Source organism: Patella vulgata, chromosome 6 (genome assembly GCF_932274485.2).
Source record: "Patella vulgata chromosome 6, xgPatVulg1.2, whole genome shotgun sequence".
NCBI lineage: Eukaryota > Metazoa > Mollusca > Gastropoda > Patellidae > Patella > Patella vulgata.
The window spans coordinates 966,478-988,948 of record NC_065884.2 but is presented as its reverse complement, the minus strand read 5'-3'; the positions used below and the strand labels follow the sequence as shown (position 1 = coordinate 988,948).

The 22,471-nt window shown below is 36.0% G+C and overlaps 1 protein-coding gene across 2 annotated transcripts in view; it reads left to right on the top strand.

Moving 5' to 3' along the window:
• LOC126823958 (uncharacterized) overlaps window positions 1-21,813 on the top strand; it is a 75,191-nt gene extending 53,378 nt beyond the window's left edge. For both annotated transcript variants that reach the window (XM_050553025.2, XM_056101828.1), the window contains exons 9-15: window positions 3,985-4,047; window positions 7,406-7,468; window positions 7,898-9,040; window positions 16,059-16,221; window positions 16,872-16,915; window positions 18,245-18,304; window positions 19,260-21,813. In XM_050553025.2, coding sequence (XP_050408982.1) covers window positions 3,985-4,047; window positions 7,406-7,468; window positions 7,898-8,529 — 758 coding nt within the window. In that variant the 3' untranslated portion in view covers window positions 8,530-9,040; window positions 16,059-16,221; window positions 16,872-16,915; window positions 18,245-18,304; window positions 19,260-21,813. The remainder of the gene's footprint in view (window positions 1-3,984; window positions 4,048-7,405; window positions 7,469-7,897; window positions 9,041-16,058; window positions 16,222-16,871; window positions 16,916-18,244; window positions 18,305-19,259) is intronic.
• The last annotated feature ends 658 nt before the right edge of the window (window positions 21,814-22,471 follow it).

Sequence of the window (22,471 nt, the reverse complement as noted above, 5' to 3'; positions counted from 1 at the left end):
TTTTATACTTATTCCTTATAGCCTAAGGCTACTTTTTATACTTATTCCTTAATCCTAAGGCTGACCTCTATTATTATTTTTGGTGCATGCCTACAGACCGCAATTCTTAACAGATCCTTTTGAAACTTTGCATACCTATTCGAAACGTCATGCTTTTGGAATAAAGACATCGCTTGTTTTAAAATAAAAATTGTGTTCTGTTAATGTGAACGAAGTGTTAAACTGATAGCAGTCCTACAACCCAGTTTTATTTCACAGACCCTCAATGCAAACTGGACCATATCAAACAAAACAGGAATGTGGACGTATATTGCTGCGTTAGCGATGCTCTGGTTCAGCTTGTGGACCCTATAGAGGTCATAATTTTTATCTGATTTAAAAAACCGTATTATTATATCACCGTTACACCCTAAGGATGGCTGAGTTTGAATTTCGTGAAAATCGACCCAAAACTGACAGACAAAATGGCCGCCCTTCGTTCTCAAATAGTGTAAAAATATGGTACATCAAGGTTGTGGACCCTATAGAGGTCACAATTTTTATCCGATTTTGTTGAAACTTGAAATGTTAGTTTATAACCCAAAGATCTCGGTTCCTTTCGATATTCGCGCATATCGAATTGTAATTTCCTGAATTATGGTCCTTGATTGTAGGAAAAATCACTTTCTTTTTAGCTTGTTCTCTATCCATCTCTCGAAAATGTGGGCATATCCTGCCTGGCAGCCGCTGGTTGATATTGTATTCTATTAATTATTTTATATCAACTTATCTGAATATCAAATGCATCATTTTGACTTAGTCAAAATTGATCCCATCAAACCGTCTGTATTTAGTTTGCGTTTGGAAATTTCACATTTTCATGTGGACGTATTCTGTCGTCACCCCTCTCCGTTCGGACATCCATCTGTCTGTCTGTTCGTCCACAATTATTATCCGATTTTGATGAAACTTGAAATAGGGGTCTATCTCCCAAAGATCTTTTTTCCTTACGATATTGGCATGTATCAGACCATAACTTCATGGATTATGGCCCCTGATGGTACGAAAAATCACGACTTTAGCGTGTGGACACTCTAGAGGTCACAATTTTGATCCAAATTAAACGAAACTTGAAATGCATGTTTATAACCCACAGATCTTGGTACCTTTTGATATTCGCACATATCAGATCTAACTTCCTGAATTATGTATTTGGTTTGTGTTTGGAAGTTTCACATTTTCCTGTGGACGTACTTTGTGTCCCCCCTCTCCGTCTGGACATCCGTCTGTCTGTTCGTCCACAATTATTATCCGATTTTGATGAAACTTGAAATAGGGGTCTATCTCCCAAAGATCTTTTTTCCTTTCGATATTGGGATGTATCAGACCATAACTTCATGGATTATGGCCCCTGATGCTACGAAAAGTCACGACTTTAGCTTGTGGACACTCTAGAGGTCACAATTTTGATCCAAATTAAACGAAACTTGAAATGCATGTTTATAACCCACAGATCTTGGTACCTTTCGATATTCGCACATATCGGATCGTAACTTCCTGAATTATGGCCCCTGATTGTACGAAAAATCACGTTTTTAGCTTGTGGCCCCTCTAGATGTCGCAATTATTATCTGATTTAAAAAACTGTTCGAATATATCACTGTTACACTGTAATGTTGGTTGAGTTTGAATTTTGTGAAAATCGGACGAAAACTGCCAGACAAAATGGCCGCTCCTCTACGCTATATAGTGTAAACATCTGGTATATCAAGGTTGTGGACCCTCTAGGGGTCACAATTTTGATCCGATTTTGATGAAACTGGAAATATATCTTCATAACCCAAAGATCTTGGTTCCTGTTGATATTTGCGCATCCTAACTTCCAGAATTATGGCCCTTGATTGTTCGAAAAATCACTTTTAATACGCCCACATTGAAATGTAGTCGTATATTGTCGTCACCCGGTGACTCACCCCCGTAAGTCCATCCTGTGTCCTCAAGCCTGGTGATTTTTACCGATTTCCGATAATTACTGTCAGAGTTATCTCCCAAAGATCTCTGTTCCGGTCGATATTGGCATGTATCGGACCGTAACTTCATGTATTATGGCTCCTAATTGTACGAAAAATCGTGTTTTTAGCTTTTGGACCCTATAGAGGTCACAGTTTTTATACGCCCACATTGAAATCTGGTCTTATATTGTTGTCGGTCCGTCCGATCGTTGGTCTGGTGTCCTCAATTGCAAAAGCGATTTCCGATAATTACTGCCAGAGTTAAGGCCATTGATCACTTTGAAAAATCTTGTGGACGCTCTAGAGGCCAAAGTTAATATCCGATTGACTTTAAATTTATACACAGTGTTTAAGGTAATGAGATAAAGAAGCCTATTAATTTTCAGCAATTTCTGATAATAATGCCAGAGTCATGGTCCTCGATCACTTCAAAAAGTCTTGTGGATGCTCTAGAGGCTACAGTAAATATCCAATTGACTTTAAATTTATACACACTGTTAAAGGTCATGAGATGAAAAAGCCTATTGATTTTCAGCGATTTCCTATAATTACTGCCAGAGTTATGGCCCTTGATCACTTCAAAAATTCTTGTGGATGCTCTCGAGACTAAAGATAATATCCGATTGACTGTAGATTTATACAGTGATAAGGTCATGAGAAAAGAAGCCTTTTGATTTTTATACGCCCACATTTTCATGTGGACCTATATTGTCATCGACGTCTGGACGTCCCTCCGTCCACAATTTGTTTGTGGACACTACAGGTCACAATTCTTATCCGATTTTGACGAAACTTGAAATATAGGTTTATTTCCAAAAGATCTTGGTTCCTTTCGATATTGGAATGTATCGGATCGAAACTTCATGGATTATGGCCCCTGTTTGTACGAAAAATCACGTTTTTAGCTTGTGGACACTATAGAGGTCACAATTTTTATCTGATTTTGTTGAAACTTGAAATCTAAGTTGATAATCCGAAGATCTCAGTTCCTTTCGATATTGTAAATGCTCTAACGACAAAAGTTATTATCCGATCTGTATGAAATTTATATGTATCATTTAAATTAGTAAAACGAACAAGCCTATTGAGTTTCAGTTATCACCTAAATTAGTAAAATGAAGACGAAGTACAAAAGTTATCATCCGACCTGTATGAAATTCATATGCATTATTTGAATTATTAAAACGAAAAAAGCCTTTCAAATTTGAACAATTTCTGTAGATTGCTTCCAGAGTATTTGCCCTTGTTTTAGATTTTAGAACCTTGTGAACCTTCAAACAACGGAAATTATAATGTCATCTGTATGAAATTGTCTATTAAATTCCCCTAATTACCTACAAAAGAATAAATATGTGACAACCCTTGTCGACTGCTCGGACGATTTAGCTGCTGTGGGCGTATGTTTTGTTGCCTGGCAACCTATCTTTTTTATTTTTACACGCCCACATTTTCATGTGGACGTATATTGTCGTCGCCCCTGTCCTTCCGGACGTCTACAATTTGTTTGTTGACACTCTACAGTTCACAATTTTTATTCGATTTTGACGAAACTTACAATATAGGTCTATATATATCAAGGTTGTGGACCCTCTAGAGGTCATAATTTTGATCCGATTTTGATGAAACTGGAAATATATCTTCATAGCCCAAACATCTTGGTTCCTTTTGATATTTGCGCATATCGGATCTTAACTTTCTGAATTATGGCCCTTGATTGTACGCAAAATCGCGTTTTTAGTTTGTGGTCCCTCTAGAGGTTACAATTGTTATCCGATTTAAAAAAAGGTTTGAATATATCACAGATACACCCTAATGTTGGTGGAGTTCGTATTTCGTGAAAGTCGGACCAAATCTGTCGGACAAAATGGCCCCCCCTCGTACTCTAGAGGCCCCTATTTTTATCTGATTGAAATAAAAAACGTTGAATATATCATAGTTACACTCTTTTACTGCCTGAGTTCGAATTTCGTGAAAATAGGACTTTCTATTACAGATACTGATGATACATATGATCACTTACTAATAGATGAAGAAAATAAAGGGATGACAATTCCAGGTATGTCATTACGTTTTATCTGATTTTGTTGAAACTTGAAATCTAAGTTGATAATCCGAAGATCTCAGTTCCTTTCGATATTCGCGCATATCTGACCGTAACTTCCTGAATTATGGCCCCTGATTGTACGAAAAATCACGTTTTTAGCTTGTGGACCCTATAGAGGTCATAATTTTTATCTGATTTAAAAAACTGTATTATTATATCCCCGTTACACCATAAGGACGACTGAGTTTGAATTTCGTGAAAATCGGCCTAAAATTGACAGACAAAATGGCTGCCATTCGTTCTCAAATAGCGTAAAAATATGGTATATCAAGGTTGTGGACCCAAGAGAGGTCATAATTTTTATCTGATTTTGTTGAAACTTGAAATGTAAGTTTATAACCCAAAGATTTTGGTTCATGTCGATATTTGCGCATATCGAATTGTAATTTCCTGAATTATGGCCCTTGATTGTAGGAAAAATCACTTTCTTTTTAGCTAGTTCTCTATCCATCTCTCGAAAATGTGGGCGTATTCTGCCTCGCAGCCGCTGGTTAACGATTTCCAATAATTACTGCCAAAGTTATGGCCCTTGATCAGTTGTGGCATTCTAGAGGCTGAAGTTATCATCCGATTGACTTTAAATTGATACACCGAGTTTGATCTCTTGAGACGAAAAAGTATATTTATTTTCAATGAATTTTGATAACTTGAACAGCTAAATCCATGATAATAAATGTTTCGTATACTAAACGTTAGCATGGGGCAGAACTTCATAAAAAACAAACAAATTCTAATGATTTTCTGATAATTACTTAATGAGTTGTTACTCTTAATCAGATTTTAGTGTATTATAAATGTTTCATTGCCGAAAAAAGTAAAAATATCTGACATCTCTGTTTGACTGCCCGGACGATTTAGCTGCTGTGGGCGTATGTTTCATTGCCTGGCAACCTATCTTTGTTTAGCTTGTTCTCTGTCCATCTCTTGCTAAATATGGGCGTATCCTGCCTGGCAGCCACTGGTTGTTTTTAGCTTGTTCTCTATCCATTCCTTGCTATCCTGCCTGGCAGCCGCTGGTTCAAAAGGCTCCAAAACGGTAAATACTATATTTTCGGTGTTCCATCGAAAGCGTATTAATTAGATGTCATATGATAGTCCATTAATGGGATTATCCAACAACACGTTAGTTGTTTTGGTCCGTTAATATCTGACGGAGAAATCAAATTTTTCGCAAGAGCGCCAATTTTTTAACCTTTTTTATACGCCCACATGGAAATGTGGTCGTATATTGCCGTCGCCCCCCGTCCGTCCGTCCGTCGGTCCGTCCGTCCGTCCGTCCGTCCATCGTCCACAATTTCTTGTGAAGACTCTACAGACTACATTTATCAACCGATTGTTTTGAAATTGATATATGTTGTTTGTATAAGTGAGATGAAGAAGCCTATTTAATTTCAATAACTTCTGTTAATTTCTTCTGGAGTTATGGCCCTTGTTTCACTTTGTTGCACCTTGTGAACGCTCTAACGACAAAAGTTATCAACCGATCTGTATGAAATTTATATGCATCTTTTAAATTAGTAAAACAAAGAAGCCTATTGAATTTCAGCAATTTCCGTGAACGCTCTAACGACAAAAGTTATCAACTGATCTGTATGAAATTTATATGCATCATTTAAATTAGTAAAACAAAGAAGCCTATTGAATTTCAGCAATTTCCGTTAATTAAATCTAGAGTTATGGCCCATGTTTCACTTTGTTGAATCTTGTGAACGCTTTAATGACAAAAGTTATCAACCGATCTGTATGAAATTGATATGCATCATTTAAATTAGTGAAATGAATAAGCCTATTGAATTTCAGTAATTTCCGTTAATTTCCTCCTCAGTTATGGCCCTTGTTTTACTTTGTTGCACCTTGTGAACGCTCTTATGACAAAAGTTATCAACCGATCTGTATGAAATATATATGCATCATTTAAATTAGTAAAACAAAGAAGCCTATTGAATTTCAGCAATTTCCGTTAATTACATCTAGAGTTATGGCCCTTGTTTCACTTTGTTGAATATTGTGAACGCTCTAATGACAACAGTTATCGACCGATCTGTTTGAAATTGATATGCATCATTTAAATTAGTGAAATGAAGTAGCCTATTGAATTTCAGCAATTACGCCGTGAGTTATGGCCCTTGTTTCACTTTGTTGTACCTTGTAAATGCTCTAACGACAAAAGTTATTATCCGATCTGTATGAAATTTATATGTATCATTTAAATTAGTAAAACGAACAAGCCTATTGAGTTTCAGTTATCACCTAAATTAGTAAAATGAAGACGAACTACAAAAGTTATCATCCGACCTGTATGAAATTCATATGCATTTTTTGAATTATTAAAACGAAAAAAGCCTTTCAAATTTGAACAATTTCTGTAGATTGCTTCCAGAGTATTTGCCCTTGTTTTAGATTTTAGAACCTTGTGAACCTTCAAACAACGGAAATTATAATGTCATCTGTATGAAATTGTCTATTAAATTCCCCTAATTACCTACAAAAGAATAAATATGTGACAACCCTTGTCGACTGCTCGGACGATTTAGCTGCTGTGGGCGTATGTTTTGTTGCCTGGCAACCTATCTTTTTTATTTTTACACGCCCACATTTTCATGTGGACGTATATTGTCGTCGCCCCTGTCCTTCCGGACGTCTACAATTTGTTTGTTGACACTCTACAGTTCACAATTTTTATTCGATTTTGACGAAACTTACAATATAGGTCTATCGCCCAAAGATCTTGGTTCCCTTCGATATTGGCATACATCGGACCATAACTTCATGGATTATGGCCCCTCATTGTATGAAAAATCATGGTTTTTGCTTGTGGACACGCTAGAGGTCACAATTTTCATCTTATTTTGATGAGACTTGAAATGCATGTTTGTAAATATATGGTATATCAAGGTTGTGGACCCTCTAGAGGTCATAATTTTGATCCGATTTTGATGAAACTAGAAATATATCTTCATAGCCCAAAAATCTTGGTTCCTTTCGATATTTGCGCATATTGGATCTTAACTTTCTGAATTATGGCCCTTGATTGTACGCAAAATCGCGTTTTTAGTTTGTGGTCCCTCTAGAGGTTACAATTGTTATCCGATTTAAAAAAAGGTTTGAATATATCACAGATACACCCTAATGTTGGTGGAGTTCGTATTTCGTGAAAGTCGGACCAAATCTGTCGGACAAAATGGCCCCCCCTCGTACTCTAGAGGCCCCTATTTTTATCTGATTGAAATAAAAAACGTTGAATATATCATAGTTACACCCTTTTACTGCCTGAGTTCGAATTTCGTGAAAATAGGACTTTCTATTACAGATACTGATGATACATATGATCACTTACTAATAGATGAAGAAAATAAAGGGATGACAATTCCAGGTATGTCATTACGTTTTAGCCATTTTAATTCATAATTGAAGAAATGGCAGGCAATTTTCTAGTTTTTAAGCCAGAGGTGTATATCTTTCCCACAGACTTTACTGTTAGCTTTGACATGTTGTGACAAACCACGGTCAAGGGTTATAAATATAATTAAAATTACTCAGGTGTATATCCGACTCGAAACCACAAATTACCACAAACGATACGGAAATGTATAGGCACAAAGCTAACTGAAGTCGATTCAGATGGCTGACATAAACCAGCTTAGATACTAGCTTAGGTTGTTTTAAAACTGGTTTATTTACTGCATCTTTACGTTCAGACAACAAAGATAACCTAGTTACAAGATGGCCAAGGTTTTTAACCACCATCAGAACGGTATATATGAACAGGTAATCAACTAGTATGAATATTATATAATTTCAGATGATGTTAAATATAGTCAGACATCTATACAAAACAATATGGCCACCATCACATCAACAACTCCATTATTAAACCAACCATTTGTTACACAAGATGTAATAACAACTAACTATAATAAAACAACCGACAACAATATAATAGACGTGGAATCAATTTATAAAACTTGTCAATATGGTACACTTGATGAAGTCAACACTTTAATACAAAAAAATTTAAATGTAAATATTTGTGACGGTTGTGGAGATACACCATTATTTTATTGTGTCATGTCTAAACTACACCCAGTAGAGAAGATAATGTTACTCTACTCTGCTGGTGCCATTTTAGATGTTAAGGGTGGTGGTGGTCGTAGTATATTACACCATGTTTGTGAGCATGGTACTATTGACTGTTTAAAATATTTACTGGAACAAGGATTTGATCTAGATGCTAGAGATGATTATAATATGACTTCAGTATTTTATTGTGTCATGTCTAAACTACACCCAGTAGAGAAGTTAAAATTACTCTACTCTGCTGGTGCCATTTTAGATGTTAAAAATAATTATGGTTTAAGTTTATTAGACTGGGTTCGTATGTTTGATAGAACAGAATGTGAATCATATTTACGTGAATTAGGCCTTGATAAATAGAATATAAATAATCATACAACATCTTTATTTTACTAGTTAATAGTTATGTTAGGACTAAATGAAAATGTTTTGTTTTATTTTGATGTAAAATTAAAGATTTGTTTTAAACCATTTTCTGTCAATATCAACAACATTCTGTACACAGACTGGCTATCTACCAGCCATTAAACCTAGTAACACGTGATTACGTCACAGGTCAATAGGTCACGTTAAATCTATTTATAAACAAACTGAAAGTAGTATTACCAGGTTGAATAACAAGAATAGATAATCAACTGATGTGATGTTTTGGTGGTCATGAAAGTCAACTTTAACCCAATATTGTTTTAAATAACAACACAATGAATTATATTAACCAAGAGATATGATTGGAGAGGAATAGAATAATATTTACCTACTGTAATGATAGAAGACAACCGGCCAGTATCTTGTGGATGTAAAACTAAATTTATCCACAGCTGTTGAAACTAAATACCCAACATAATTCAGAAAATATTATATTTACTATAAGGTAAGAAAAATTAATTTATTTTTATACGCCTACATTGAAATTGCTTGTGGACGCTCTAGAGGCTAAAGTTAATATCCGATTGACTCTAAATTTATACACAGTCTTTAAGGTCATGAGACGAAGAAGCCTGTTGAGTTTCACGGATTTCCGTTAATTACTGCCAGAGTTATGGCCCTTGATCACTTTAAAAAATCTCGTTGATGCCCTAGAGGCTAAAGTTAATAACAGAGTAACTTTAAATTTATACACAGTGTTTAAGGTCATCAGTCGAAAAAACCTATTATTTTCAACGATTTCCGATAATTACTGCCAGAGTTATGGCCCTTGATCACTTTGAAAAATCTTGTGGATACTTTAGTACCATAGTCAATCTGGTTAAAACACAGATCCTATTTCGTTTCGTTTTTATAGTTCAAAATTTCGTTTTACTTGTCTTTACTACACTTGGATCTGGAAGAGTTGTTATTTAACTCGTGTTCTGAATGGTGTCAGGTATAAGCCAATGAAACGGTCTGTCACGGCGAGCTTTAGGCGTGTTTTGCACGGAACTGTGGGTAATCCACTAGTAACATCAATGCTGATTGGTTAACCAAATGTCTGACATCATAGGGTCATAAGTCAGTCTTTTGACCCCTGACGTGACCTATCGCTACAACTTGTCAGATCTTCATGTAGTGTAGGCCATCGAAAGTATAAAAAAAACGAAACGAAATATAGATCTGTATTTTAATAAGATTGGTACCATAGTTATCATCTGATTGATTTTATATTTATACACTATGTTTATGCCTTTATATAATCGTTTCAACTGACTTTAGATTGATATACAGAGTTTAAGGTCTTGAGACGAACAAGTATATTGATTTTCAATGACTTTTGATAACTTGAACAGCTAAATCCATGATATTAAATGTTTTGTATACTAAACGTTAGCATGGGCCAAACAAATTCAAATGATTTTCTGATAATTACTTAATAAGTTGTTACTCTTAATCAGATTTTAGTGTATTATAAATATTTCAGTACCAACAAAAGTATAAATATGCGACAAGTCATGTTGACTGCCAGGACGATTTAGCTGCTGTGGGCTTTTTTTTTTTCGTTGAAGGTCAACCTATCTTTGATTTTATAAATTGACATCCACTTTTCTCTTTTCCATGGACATATGTAGAATTAGGGGTAGGAATAGAACCATCAAGGCATTTTTTTCTATGAAGAGCTGTACAATGACAAGGGTGGGAAGAATTTTGCCTGGACAATATTTTGTATTTCTGTGAACTATCAGTGGATTTTTGTTACAGTGGTATAATTCAGCCTGTGGCGTACCCCAACCCTCTTTTTTGTATAAAACTAAAGTTCTTATAATAGATTTAATCAGAAACCATACATTAGACTCCCTCTGGACCTAGGAAATGTCTGCTACCCCACTTGGTTCCATGTTAGCCATGGAACCTGGATAGAATGATACACGATCATGTTCCCAGTTGGTGTATGAACATTCCGATACTTACCAAGTCTGCTTTACAATGAGAGGAAGAGTCGACATCCAAGGATCAAAAAGTACCAAAACACTTCGTCAAGTAAACTGTATGTTAGTCTCAAAGTAACCAAAGTATTGTGTTAACTGGATGTTAAACCCCATTCCTATCACATTATTGTATAGACCTGTCCTCATAGACTATAGATGAGACCCTACACTTCTTAGATGTACAAGTTATAAAAGTGAATAATCAAATGAAAACAAAAATATACCGCAAACCAACCCCACACAGACCAATATATTTATTACAACTCCAGTCGTCCCCACTATATTAAAAGAGCCCTTATATCCACTCTAGCACGCAGAGCTATTAACATTTGTGAACTCGAATTCCTGCAGGAAGAATTGGATCATTTAGACCATGTGTTTTGTAACTTGAATAATTATCCCACCTTACTAGTGGAGAAGCAGGGCCCTTATTCACGAAAACTTAAACTAAATTACAACCGAAATTTTAAGAAATACTGCAACTTCATTGGATATATGCAAATTGATATTACTGGTCAGCCAATCGAATTGCAGTATTTCTTAAAATTTCGATTGTATCTTAGTTTAAGTTTTCGTGAATAAGGGCCCAGTTCAATGAAATGATAAAAACCACCAGTACAGATCGTCATAAACCTGAAAAATCACCAAACAGAATAACCTTGCCCTTTTATGGTAATCTAACATACCACATTCTCGATCCCTAACACCCTGAAACAAATACCGAAAGCCAATGGCAAGCTGCAAACAATTCTCCAAATTCAACCTGTAATGAAACATATATTAGGGAAACGAAACAACCAATTGACAAAAGAATAACAGAACATAGGTCCAAAGCTGCCACTAATAATTCAGCCATAGCGGAACATCTTCAGAACCACCCACAACATAGGGTTATTGGAATGAGATCCAGATACTCACAGCTAACCAACAGAACAAGAAAACCAGGAAGATCCTAGAAGCTATAAATAGCACCTTTGGTTGTATTAAAATCACCCCCTTTTGATTGTTAAGTTTTTGCTATTATAGATTCTCCCAAAACTGTCCAGTTTTTGTCTATTTTTAGTCAGTTTATATTGTGTATCGCTATATTTTTATTTCTTTAATTTCATGTATATGGCCTCACTAAATGTCATTGTGCTTGATAACGATAAGAGGATACTTGTTGAAACGTCGTGCTTTTAGAATAAAACCAGTGATTGTATCCAAAAAAAACTGTTATGTTAATGTGTTTCCCTTGATCGTTAAATGCCACTCAAAGATTAAGTTGTAATTCTGCTTACCATTGCATATAGTAAAGTTATAATCCTGCTTAAATGCTATGGTTATTAATTGTTACTTGGGTCGTCTATTCATTTTGTTTTGTATTAAATTTGCTCGATATTCAAACCATCGATCTCCCTTTAGATCCTGGGTGTCAAACATGTCAGATCCGGCTATATCTTCGGCCCACTTGATGTAACTTCCATGGTTTGAATATCGACCCTTGATTGTACGAAAAATCAAGTTTTTAGCTTGTGGTCCCTGTAAGGTCACAATGATTATCTGATTTTAAAAATTGTTCGAATATATCACTGTTACACCGTATTGTCAGTTGAGTTTGAAAATCGAACTTAAAATGCCAGACAAAATGGCCGCATCCCGTACACAAATAGGGTAAACATCTGGGTATATCAAGGTTGTGTACCCCCTAGATGTCACAATTTTGAACCGATTTTGATGAAACTTGAAATATATGTTTATAACCCAAAGATCTTGGTTCCTTTCGATATTCATGCATATCGAATCGTAACTTCCTGAATTATGGCCCCTGATTGTTCAAAAATTTGCATTTTTAGCTTGTGGATTCTCTAGAGATCAAAATTTTTTTATACGCCCACATTTTCATGTGGACGTATATTGTCGCCGCCCCTGTCCGTCCGTCCGTCCACAATTTGTTTGTGGACACTCTACAGGTCACAATTCTTATCTGATTTCGACGGAACTTGAAATATAGGTTTATCTCCAAAAGATCTCGGCTGCTTTAGATATTGGCATGTATCGGATCAAAACATCATGGATTATGTTTTTAGCTTGTGAACCCTAAAGAGGTCACAATTTTTATCCGATTTTGTTGAAACTTGAAATGTAAGTTTATAACCCAAAGATATCGGTTCCTTTCGATATTCGCACATATTGGACCATAACTTCCTGAATTATGGCCCCTGATTGTACGAAAAATCACGTTTTTAGCTTGTGGACCCTATAGAGGTCATAATTTTTATTCGATTTAAAAAAACGTATTATTATATCACCGTTGCACACACAGGACAACTGAGTTCAAATTTCGTGAAAATCGGCCTAAAATTGACAGACAAATTGGCCGCCATTGGTTCTCAAATAGCGTAAAAAGTATGGTATATCAAGGTTGTGGACCCTATAGAGGTCCCAATTTTTATCCGATTTTGTTGAAACTTGAAATGTAAGTTTATAACCCAAAGATCTCGGTTCCTTTTGATATTCGCGCATATCGGACTGTAACTTCATGAATTATGGCCCCTGATTTTACAAAAAATCACGTTTTTAGCTTGTGGACCCTATAAAGGTCATAATTTTTATCCGATTTAAAAAATCGTATTATTATATCATTGTTGCACCCTAAGGACGACTGAGTTCGAATTTCGTGAAAATCGGCCGAAAACTGACAGACAAAATGGCCGCCCTTCGTTCTCAAATAGCGTAAAAATATGGTATATCAAGGTTGTGGACCCTATAGAGGTCACAATTTTTATACGCCCACATTTTCGTGTGGACATATATTGTTGTCGCCCCTGTCCGTCCGTCCACAATTTGTTTGTGGACTCTCTACAGGTCACAATTCTTGTCCGATTTTGACGAAACTTGAAATATTGGTTTATCCCCAGAAGATCTCGGCTGCTTTCGATATTGGCATGTATCGGATCGAAACTTCATGGATTATGGCCCCTGTTTGTACGAAAAATCACGTTTTTAGCTTGTGGACCCTATAGAGGTCACAATTTTTATCCGATTTTTTTGAAACTTGACATGTAAGTTTATAACCCAGAGATCTCAGTTCCTGTCGATATTCGTGCATATCGGACCATAACTTCCTGATCTATGGCCCCTGATTGTACGAAAAATCGCGTTTTTAGCTTGTGGACCCTATAGAGGTCATAAATTTTATCTAATTTAAAAAAACGTATTAATATATCAGCGTTACACCCTAAGGAAGGTTGAGTTCGAATTTTGTGAAAATCGGACCAAAATTGACGGACAAAATGGCCGCCGTTTGTACACGAATAGTGTAAAAATAGGATAAATCAAGGTTGTGGACCCTGTATGGTCACAATTTTAATTCGATTTTGATGAAACTTGAAATGCATGTTTGTAACCTAAAGATCTTGGTTCCTTTCGATATTGTCGCATATTGGATCGTAACTTCCTGAATTATGGCCCATGATTATACAAAAAATCGTGTTTTTAGCTTGTGGACCCTATATAGGTCATAATTTTTATCCGATTTAAAAAACTGTATTATTATATTACCGTTACACCCTAAGGAAGGTTAAGTTCGAATTTGGATGAAATCGGACGAAAATTCCCGGACAAAATGGCCGCCGATTGTACGCGAATAGTGTAAAAATAGTGTGAATCAAGGTTGTGGACCCTGTATGTGTCACAATTTTAATTCCATTTTGATGAAACTTGAAAAGCATGTTTATAACCTAAAGATCTTGGTTCCTTTCGATATTGTCGCATATCGGATCGTAACTTCCTGAATTATGGCCCCTTATTGTACGCAAAATCGCCATTTTTAGCTTGTGGTCACTCTGGAGGTCACAATTATTATCCAATTTAAAAAAACGTTTGACTTTATCACTGTTACACCGTAATGAAGGTTGAGTTCGAATTTCGTGAAAATCGAACCAAAATTGCCGGACAAAATGGCCGCCGCTTGTACGCGAATAGTGTAAAAATATGGTATATGTCAAGGTTGTGGATCCTGTAGAGGTCGCAATTTTAATTCGATTTTGATGAACCTTGAAATACATGTTTATAACCTAAAGATCTTGGTTCGTTTCGATATTGTCGCATATCGGATCGTAACTTCATGATTTATCGCCCCTGATTATAAGAAAAATCGCTTCTTTTAGCTTGTGGTCCCTCTGAAGGTCATAGTTATTATCTGATTTTAAAAATTGTTTGAATATATCACTGTAACAACATAATAAAGGTTGAGTTTAAATTTCCTGAAAATCAAACCAAAACTGTAGAGGTTACAATTTTAATCCGATTTTGATGAAACTTGCAATGCATGTTTATAACTCAAAGATCTTGGTTCCTTTCGATATTTGCGCATATCGAATTGTAACTGCATGAATTATGGCCCTTGATTGTAGGAAAAATCACTTTCTTTTTAGCTTGTTCTCTATCCATCTCTCAAAAATGTGGGCGTATCCTGCCTGGCAGCCGCTGGTTATCCGATTTTGTTGAAACTTGAAATGTAAGTTTATAACACAAAGATCTCAGTTCCTTTCGATATTCGCGCATATCGGACCATAACTTCCTGAATTATGGCCCCTGATTTTACGAAAAATCGCGTTTTTAGCTTGTGGACCCTATAGAGGTCATAATTTTTATCCAATTTAAAAAAACTGTATTATTATATCACCGTTACACCATAAGGACGGCTGAGTTCGAATTTCGTGAAAATCGACCCAAAACTGACAGACAAAATGGCCGCCCTTCATTCTCAAGTAGCGTAAAAATATGGTATATCAAGGTTGTGGATCCTATGGAGGTCACAATTTTTATCAGATTTTGTTGAAACTTGAAATGTAAGTTTATAACACAAAGATCTTGGTTCCTAATGTAATTGTAATTTCCTGAATTATGGCCCTTGATTGTAGGAAAAATCACTTTCTTTTTAGCTTGTTCTCTATCCATCTCTCGAAAATGTGGGTGCATCCTGCCTGGCAGCTGCTGTTTTTTTTCTAAAGTGAGACCTTTTTTTATTTGAAGTTGAAAACAAGAACCACCATTTCTCATGAAACGAGAAACAAATTGAATGATTTCTACAAAAAAGGGGTCACAATTTTTTATCCCATTTTGACGAAACATGAAATAAGTTTATATCCCAAAGATTTCGTTTCGATTCAATATTAGCTTGTATCAGACCGCAACTTCATGGATTATTCAAAAATGTATGTTTTTAGATTGTGGACACTCTAGAGGACACAATTTTTATCCGATTTAGATAAGACTTAAAAAGTGTTTATATCCCAGGTATGTGTCCTTAAAAACACAAAGCTTTGAGACGTCCAAATGTTCAACTGCTGATTGTATCATTGTTCATGGCCTTATTCATGTAGATTTGACAAATTATCAGTCAATGATGACAAATATGTAAGGCTATTTATGGCTATTTATTGGGCTGAATTAGGTATTTAGGTATGTATTGGGATTTAAAAATGATACTGTTGTATTTCTTAGGTTTACCAACCGGAACAAAGGCTGTTTTCCTGTATAAATCATACAGGGAAGGTAGAGTAGCCATTGATGGACTGCTGAAAGACCTAACACCTTTAAAACCGCCTTCCCAGTATGGGTTAAAGAAACTAAAAGCTATTTTATCTCTTGATGTCTTGAATGTAAGGTTTGTAGGTTTTCTAAATTCCTCGTAATTTGTGTAGTTTAAAAAGTAATTCTTATTTTTTAAATTTGATGATGATTTAAATCTGCTTTAAAAAGTGCACTTTATATTCAGTTTAAATAATGTACAAAACTAGAAAGGGTGGGGATTTGGATGACCAAAATGATGCTCACGTTGTATCATAAGGTCTGTCATTGATCTGTCACTGAGTCAAGTGGCGTGGTTTTGATTCCCAGGTTGTGCGTGAGTAAAATTGAACCAGTTGTAAATCCCGAAATGACCTAGTTTGTGTCGAGTGGATGTTTAACCCCATTTCTCTCTCTCTCTCTCTTTCTCTCTCTCTCACACAAAACTAGAAAGTTGCCATTTGAAATTGTGTCAAAAATGGCACTTTATTTCTATTTGACCACATAGAAAAACCGGTTGATCTTCTGTTTACGGATTTATCTAGCGACTTGCGTGTTATAGATATAATGCATATTCTACAAGCTACATTTGAGAACCATTATGTAGACACTTTTATGCTTTGTAGTAAGTTGAACATGGAGTAACTTTGAAAATATATCCCAAGCTAATGATCAGAAAATATATATTGTCTGATCTTCTTCTGGCAGCCGAAAACAATTATTTATTTTTTTACTTTTATTTTGTAGAATTACAAATACTGATGATGGATCACAAATCGTTGCAGAAACAGGTACAGTATTGTTATACACTTTCATCACCTACATGTACTTCAGCCACTTCCTTGTACTTCCTTGATAACATGACATTTGTAGCAGACACGTGCAATAATCTACAAACATTTCTAAAATTTTATATGTAAGCTGTATCGTCTGTAATGGAAAACATGGTCTGGGTATTGATGTAAAAAAAAATATTTAAAGGCCTGTGCAAAAGCAAGAAATATTTATTCGTCAGTAGCATACCTATCACCTATATGAGAGTGCCAGAGAGCCTATTCGCTTGGCTGTGTTTTCATGTTAAAATCTGTGATTTAGATCATAAGGTCTGTCACCAAATCATGTGTTGTTATTTCCATTCCAGCCTTGAAGACGACAAGAAATAGGGTCAGGTTTCATTCCACTGTCTTGGGTGCTTTTTATACGCCCATATTTTCATGTGGACGTATATTGTTTTTGCGCCTGTCATCCGGCCGTCCACAATTTGTTTGTGGACACTCTACAGGTCACAATTTTTATCCGATTTTGACGAAACTTGAAATACAGGTCTATCTCCCAAAGATCTCGGTTCCTTTCGATCTTGGCATGTATCGGACCATAACTTCATGGATTATGGCCCCTGATTGTATTAAAAATGATGTTTTTAGCTTGTGGACACTCTAAGACGTCCCAATTTTCATCCGATTTTGATGAAACTTGGAATGCATGTTTATAACCCAAAGATCTTGGTTCCTTTTGATATTCGGAGCATATCGGATTGTAACTTCCTGAATTATGGCCCCTGATTGTATGAAAAAATCATGCTTTTAGCTTGTGGTCCCTCTAGAGATCACAATTTTTATCCGATTGTAAAAAAAAACCTTTTAGTATATCACTGTTACACCCTAAGAATGGTTGAGTTCAAATTTCGCACCAAAACTGTCTGACAAAATGTCTACCCCTTCTACGCAAATAGTGTAAACTTCATGTATATCAAGGTTGTGGACCTCCTAGAGGTCACAATTTTGATCCGATTTTGATGAAACTTGAAATGCATGTTAATAACCCAAAGATCTTGGTTCCTTTCGATATTCAAGCATATCAGATTGTAACTTCCTGAATTATGGCCCTTGATTGTATGAAAAATCGCATTTTGAGCTTGTGGTCCCTATAGAGGTCACAATTTTTATCCAATTTTGAAAAAAAAACGTGTGAATATATCACAGTTATACACTAATGATGGTTGAGTTCGAATTTCGTGAAAATCAGACAAAAACTGATGGACAATAATGGCTGCCCCTTGTATGCAAATAGCCTGGCAGCTGCTGGTTTCTAAATATTAATGACTGGCTTCATGATTTTAGGTGAAAAGAACATCCTTGTAGACGAAACCTTAGCTATAAACAGCACAGTTACAAACAAAGGTAACATATTCATATACGGTCACTTCTTTACTTATGTCAACCGAGAGGGCCATCAGAATGGAATTCATATTCGGGGGAGAGAGGCTTGTTCATCTGGACAATGTTTATTGGTCACTTATAACCATTGTTTTACCTATTCTTAAAGTTTCTCTCGTAAAAGTATTATCTTCCACTTTGTTTTATTTTTTTTCTTCTAAAGAACTAGGGGGATCACGTGGCTAAGTGGGTAAGACGCTGGCTCGCTAGCCTGGAGGTCGGGTGTTCGACCCTTGTATTGACCGAGAAAGTTCATCCCGATTTTCCGGCGTGGTTCCCCCCTTGTCAGTGATGCAAGACGGAGGGCCAGACAAGGACAGCTGTCTAGTCGTTCGGATGGGACGAAAAACAGAGGTCCCGTTTACACACTGGCGTGCACGTAAAAGACCCCTTGGCAGTTGGAATTCGATATAAGAGTAGGCCATAGCGCCGTTGCCCGGGCAAAATTTCCCTCATAGCACACTGTATGGCGTATGCCCATTTTCATTAGCCCAGTTTAGGAGCAGAACAGTAGGATGTTAAACCCCATTTCATTTCATTCTAATGAACTAGAAGCTACAGTTTTTAAAATTATTTTTTACATAATTGAGTTCATTCATTTGGATAATGAAAGGGTTAACCCTATTGATGATTTGCCCTGTTCTCTGTATATCTTATATGCATTGTTCAGATTAGTAAGGTAAAAGAGCATATCATATCTCAACAATTTCAATTAACTGCTTGTTGGTTAATCAGGGGTGCTAATTATATTTTAAACTGAAGTACCAAATATTGACAGACATGGAGGCATGTCAATGTTTTTCGTAGTTATACTGTTACCCCCATGGTTATTATACCTACCTCATAAACTATGTCAAGTTAGGGTCTATATAAAACAAAATGATTGAAATATACAGAATCTTAAAATTATATTTTTCAGAATATGAAGTAGAGAAAATTATTAAAAGGAGGAGGGGTGGGGGCGGAATATCAATTCTTATTTAGGTGAAAGGGTTCCCCTCCATCAGCTGATTCATAGGAAAAAGAAGAAAACCTTAATCCCTATCTTTAGAATATGTCTAAACATTAAAAGTTGTGTTTGTATTTTGTATCATTGAACCGCAAAATGTGTAAATGTTGAACATTTTCGAGCAATTGTATTCGTGGTAACCTATCAGAGCAGTTTGAGTAAAATAAATCACAATGTGTTGGGTAAATCATCTATGAGGAGGTGTAAGTTTAGGCAAAAAGAAAGTCAGTCTTGACGCAGCAGTATATTTTTTAAAAATCAGATCAATTGGGATAAGAAACCTAATAGAAGTACACATTAAATATCTTAATGAAGAGATGGGTTTTGCTCTCTTAGATGCACACATTAAATATCTAGAGAAAAGGATGTGTTTGGGCTGTAAACGTGGCTCTGTTAGACACTTAAATTAAATCAGTGCTGGACTGGTAGGCCAAAGGCCAACCTGTCAGGTCATTGGCCATGGCCGACGCATGTACGCAATGAAGGCGCGTCACTAGCACGCCGAGGGCGCATTAGCATCCGTGGAGGGTCTGGGGACCCCCTCCCCTCAGAAAATTTTTAAAAATTGACAACCGCAAACCCATTTTCCAAGCATTTCAGACCAAAGCTTCCTATCTTTTCTTTCTCCTGTTCTGTGTCCTGTCCTATCTCATCGCCTTTCTTCTTTCTTTTCTTTCCTCCCCTCTCCTTTCTTTTTCTTATTTCATTTTTCTATCTCTTTTTTCTTTTTTCTTTATAAGCTTAGGCCCACTTTTTTTTTTTTTAATGAGCTTAGGCGCACCTGTCACAGACAGGTGGGCCCAGTCCGGCACTGAATTAAATATATGGATGAAGGGATGGGTTTTGGATGTAAAACCGCATGATTATCTGTGCTGCCTAACTGACAAGGAGGAGCCTCAAAATTCTGCTCTGTTAGATGCACACATGAAATATCTGGAGTAAGTTGCTCTTTTCATCAGAAGCATTAAATATCTGGACTAAGGGACCGGTTTCATTTGAGAAATTCACTTTACATTCCCTTGTTTTTATTCATTCTATACTTTTCTATTTTTCTCTTATCTAGTGACAGTTAATTATTTTTTTGAATTGTCAGATATCCTCACACAGGCTCATATAACAACTTTTGGTCTTCGAAGGAATTATTAGTGAGAAGAAATTCGCCTGTGTATCTGTTATCGATTGTCACTTTAGTCAGTTATATAGAAAGATAACTTGTGTTTTCCTTTTGCGTTCGTCACTTCCCTTTCTTGAAATCTTAATAATGCAGCTATCGTAGCAATGTGTTAAAATTATATTTGGAACGTGTTTATTCAGTTCAATCACATATGTCATAATGACTGGCACAAATATTGTCCTTTAATGAGCTCTATACGGATAGGGTAGCTAATCTGTTAATTAGCTCTTGGGTTAAAGCAAAAGTTTGAATTTTTGATTGTTCTTAGCCTTGTAAAAAATATATTTTTGAAATATTTACTAGTGGACTCTTAGTGGAAGGCAGTTGATATACGTTTTTATACGTCTACATGGATTATAGCCCCTGATTGTACAATTCATGTTTTTTGCTTGTGGACCCTGTAGAGGTCACAATTTTTATCCGATTTCAATAAAAATTAATCTTTAGTTTGATTGTCAACACCTGCTCTTCTTCCCTGTTGCCTGGTAACATATGCTCACCTAGATTGTTAAAGGGAGCCATGGTCGCTCAGCGGGTAAGACGTTAACGTGCACATTGTGTGTTCGATCCCTGCATAGACCGAGAATGTTTTTGTTAACATTGTTCTTATTATTATTTTTTTTTTTCCCCACTTGAGCATACCTCAGAAACTACTTGTCGGATCAATTCGATGTCTTCGGTTTTACTGGGAAAGTGGGTGTGACGTAGAGATTAAAGCTATTTCGAACGCTCTGTGACAATGCGAAATGTCCGAAACGCCAAAGTTGTCATTTTTTAAAATATTGCTAATATTAACAATAATCGTCGAATATTAACATTGGATACATTTTGACATATATAGCCTGAGACAGGGCACATAGGGAGATATTATGCGCCAAATTTTGGAAATTTAAATTTTGACTAAAAACTTTTTTATTAATGAATATTTTTTTATGGCATTTTACCCAGGGTTAAGGGGTCGTCTGATTTGAGCAAAAATGTGAACATAATTTTTCTTGGCCGCTAAGTTTCTAATTCAGTTTATCGGTTCTAGGTTAATTATTTATTGCCCGATGGTGCAAATTCTCAATTTTTTTATTACCAGTAAAGTTTTCTATCGGCACCACCAAATGTGACGCAATTTCCCTAAAAACTTTAATTTTGTCAAGTCGGAACGTCTTTTCAGGCGCAAAAAATCTCAGACTCGCTTTTTTATACGCCCACATTTTCATGTGGACGTATATTGTCGTCGCCCCTGTCCGTCCGTCCGTCCACAATTGTTTGTGAATAGTCTACAGGTCACAATTTTGATCCGATTTTGTTGAAACATGAAATGTAAGTTTATAACCCAAAGATCTTGGTTCCTTTCGATATTCGCGCATATCGGACCGTAACTTACTGAATTATGGCCCCTGATTGTACGAAAAATCGCGTTTTTAGCTTGTGGACCCTATAGAGGTCATAATTTTTATCCGATTTAAAAAACCGTGTTAATATATCACCGTTACACCATAAGGACGGCGGAGTTAGAATTTCGTGAAAATCGGCCCAAAACTGACAGACAAAATGGCTGCCGTTCGTTCTCAAATAGCGTAAAAATAAGGTATATCAAGGTTGTGGACCCTATAGAGGTCACAATTTTGATCCGATTTTGTTGAAACATGAAATGTAAGTTTATAACCCAAAGATCTTGGTTCCTTTCGATATTCGCGCATATCGGACCGTAACTTACTGAATTATGGCCCCTGATTGTACGAAAAATCGCGTTTTTAGCTTGTGGACCCTATAGAGGTCATAATTTTTATCCGATTTAAAAAAACATATTATTATATCACCGTTACAAGCTTAGGAAGACTGAGTTCAAATTTTGTGAAAATCGGCCAAAGACTGACAGACAAAATGGCCGCCCTTCGTTCTCAAATTGCGTAAAAATATGGTATATCAAGGTTGTGGACCCTATAGAGGTCAC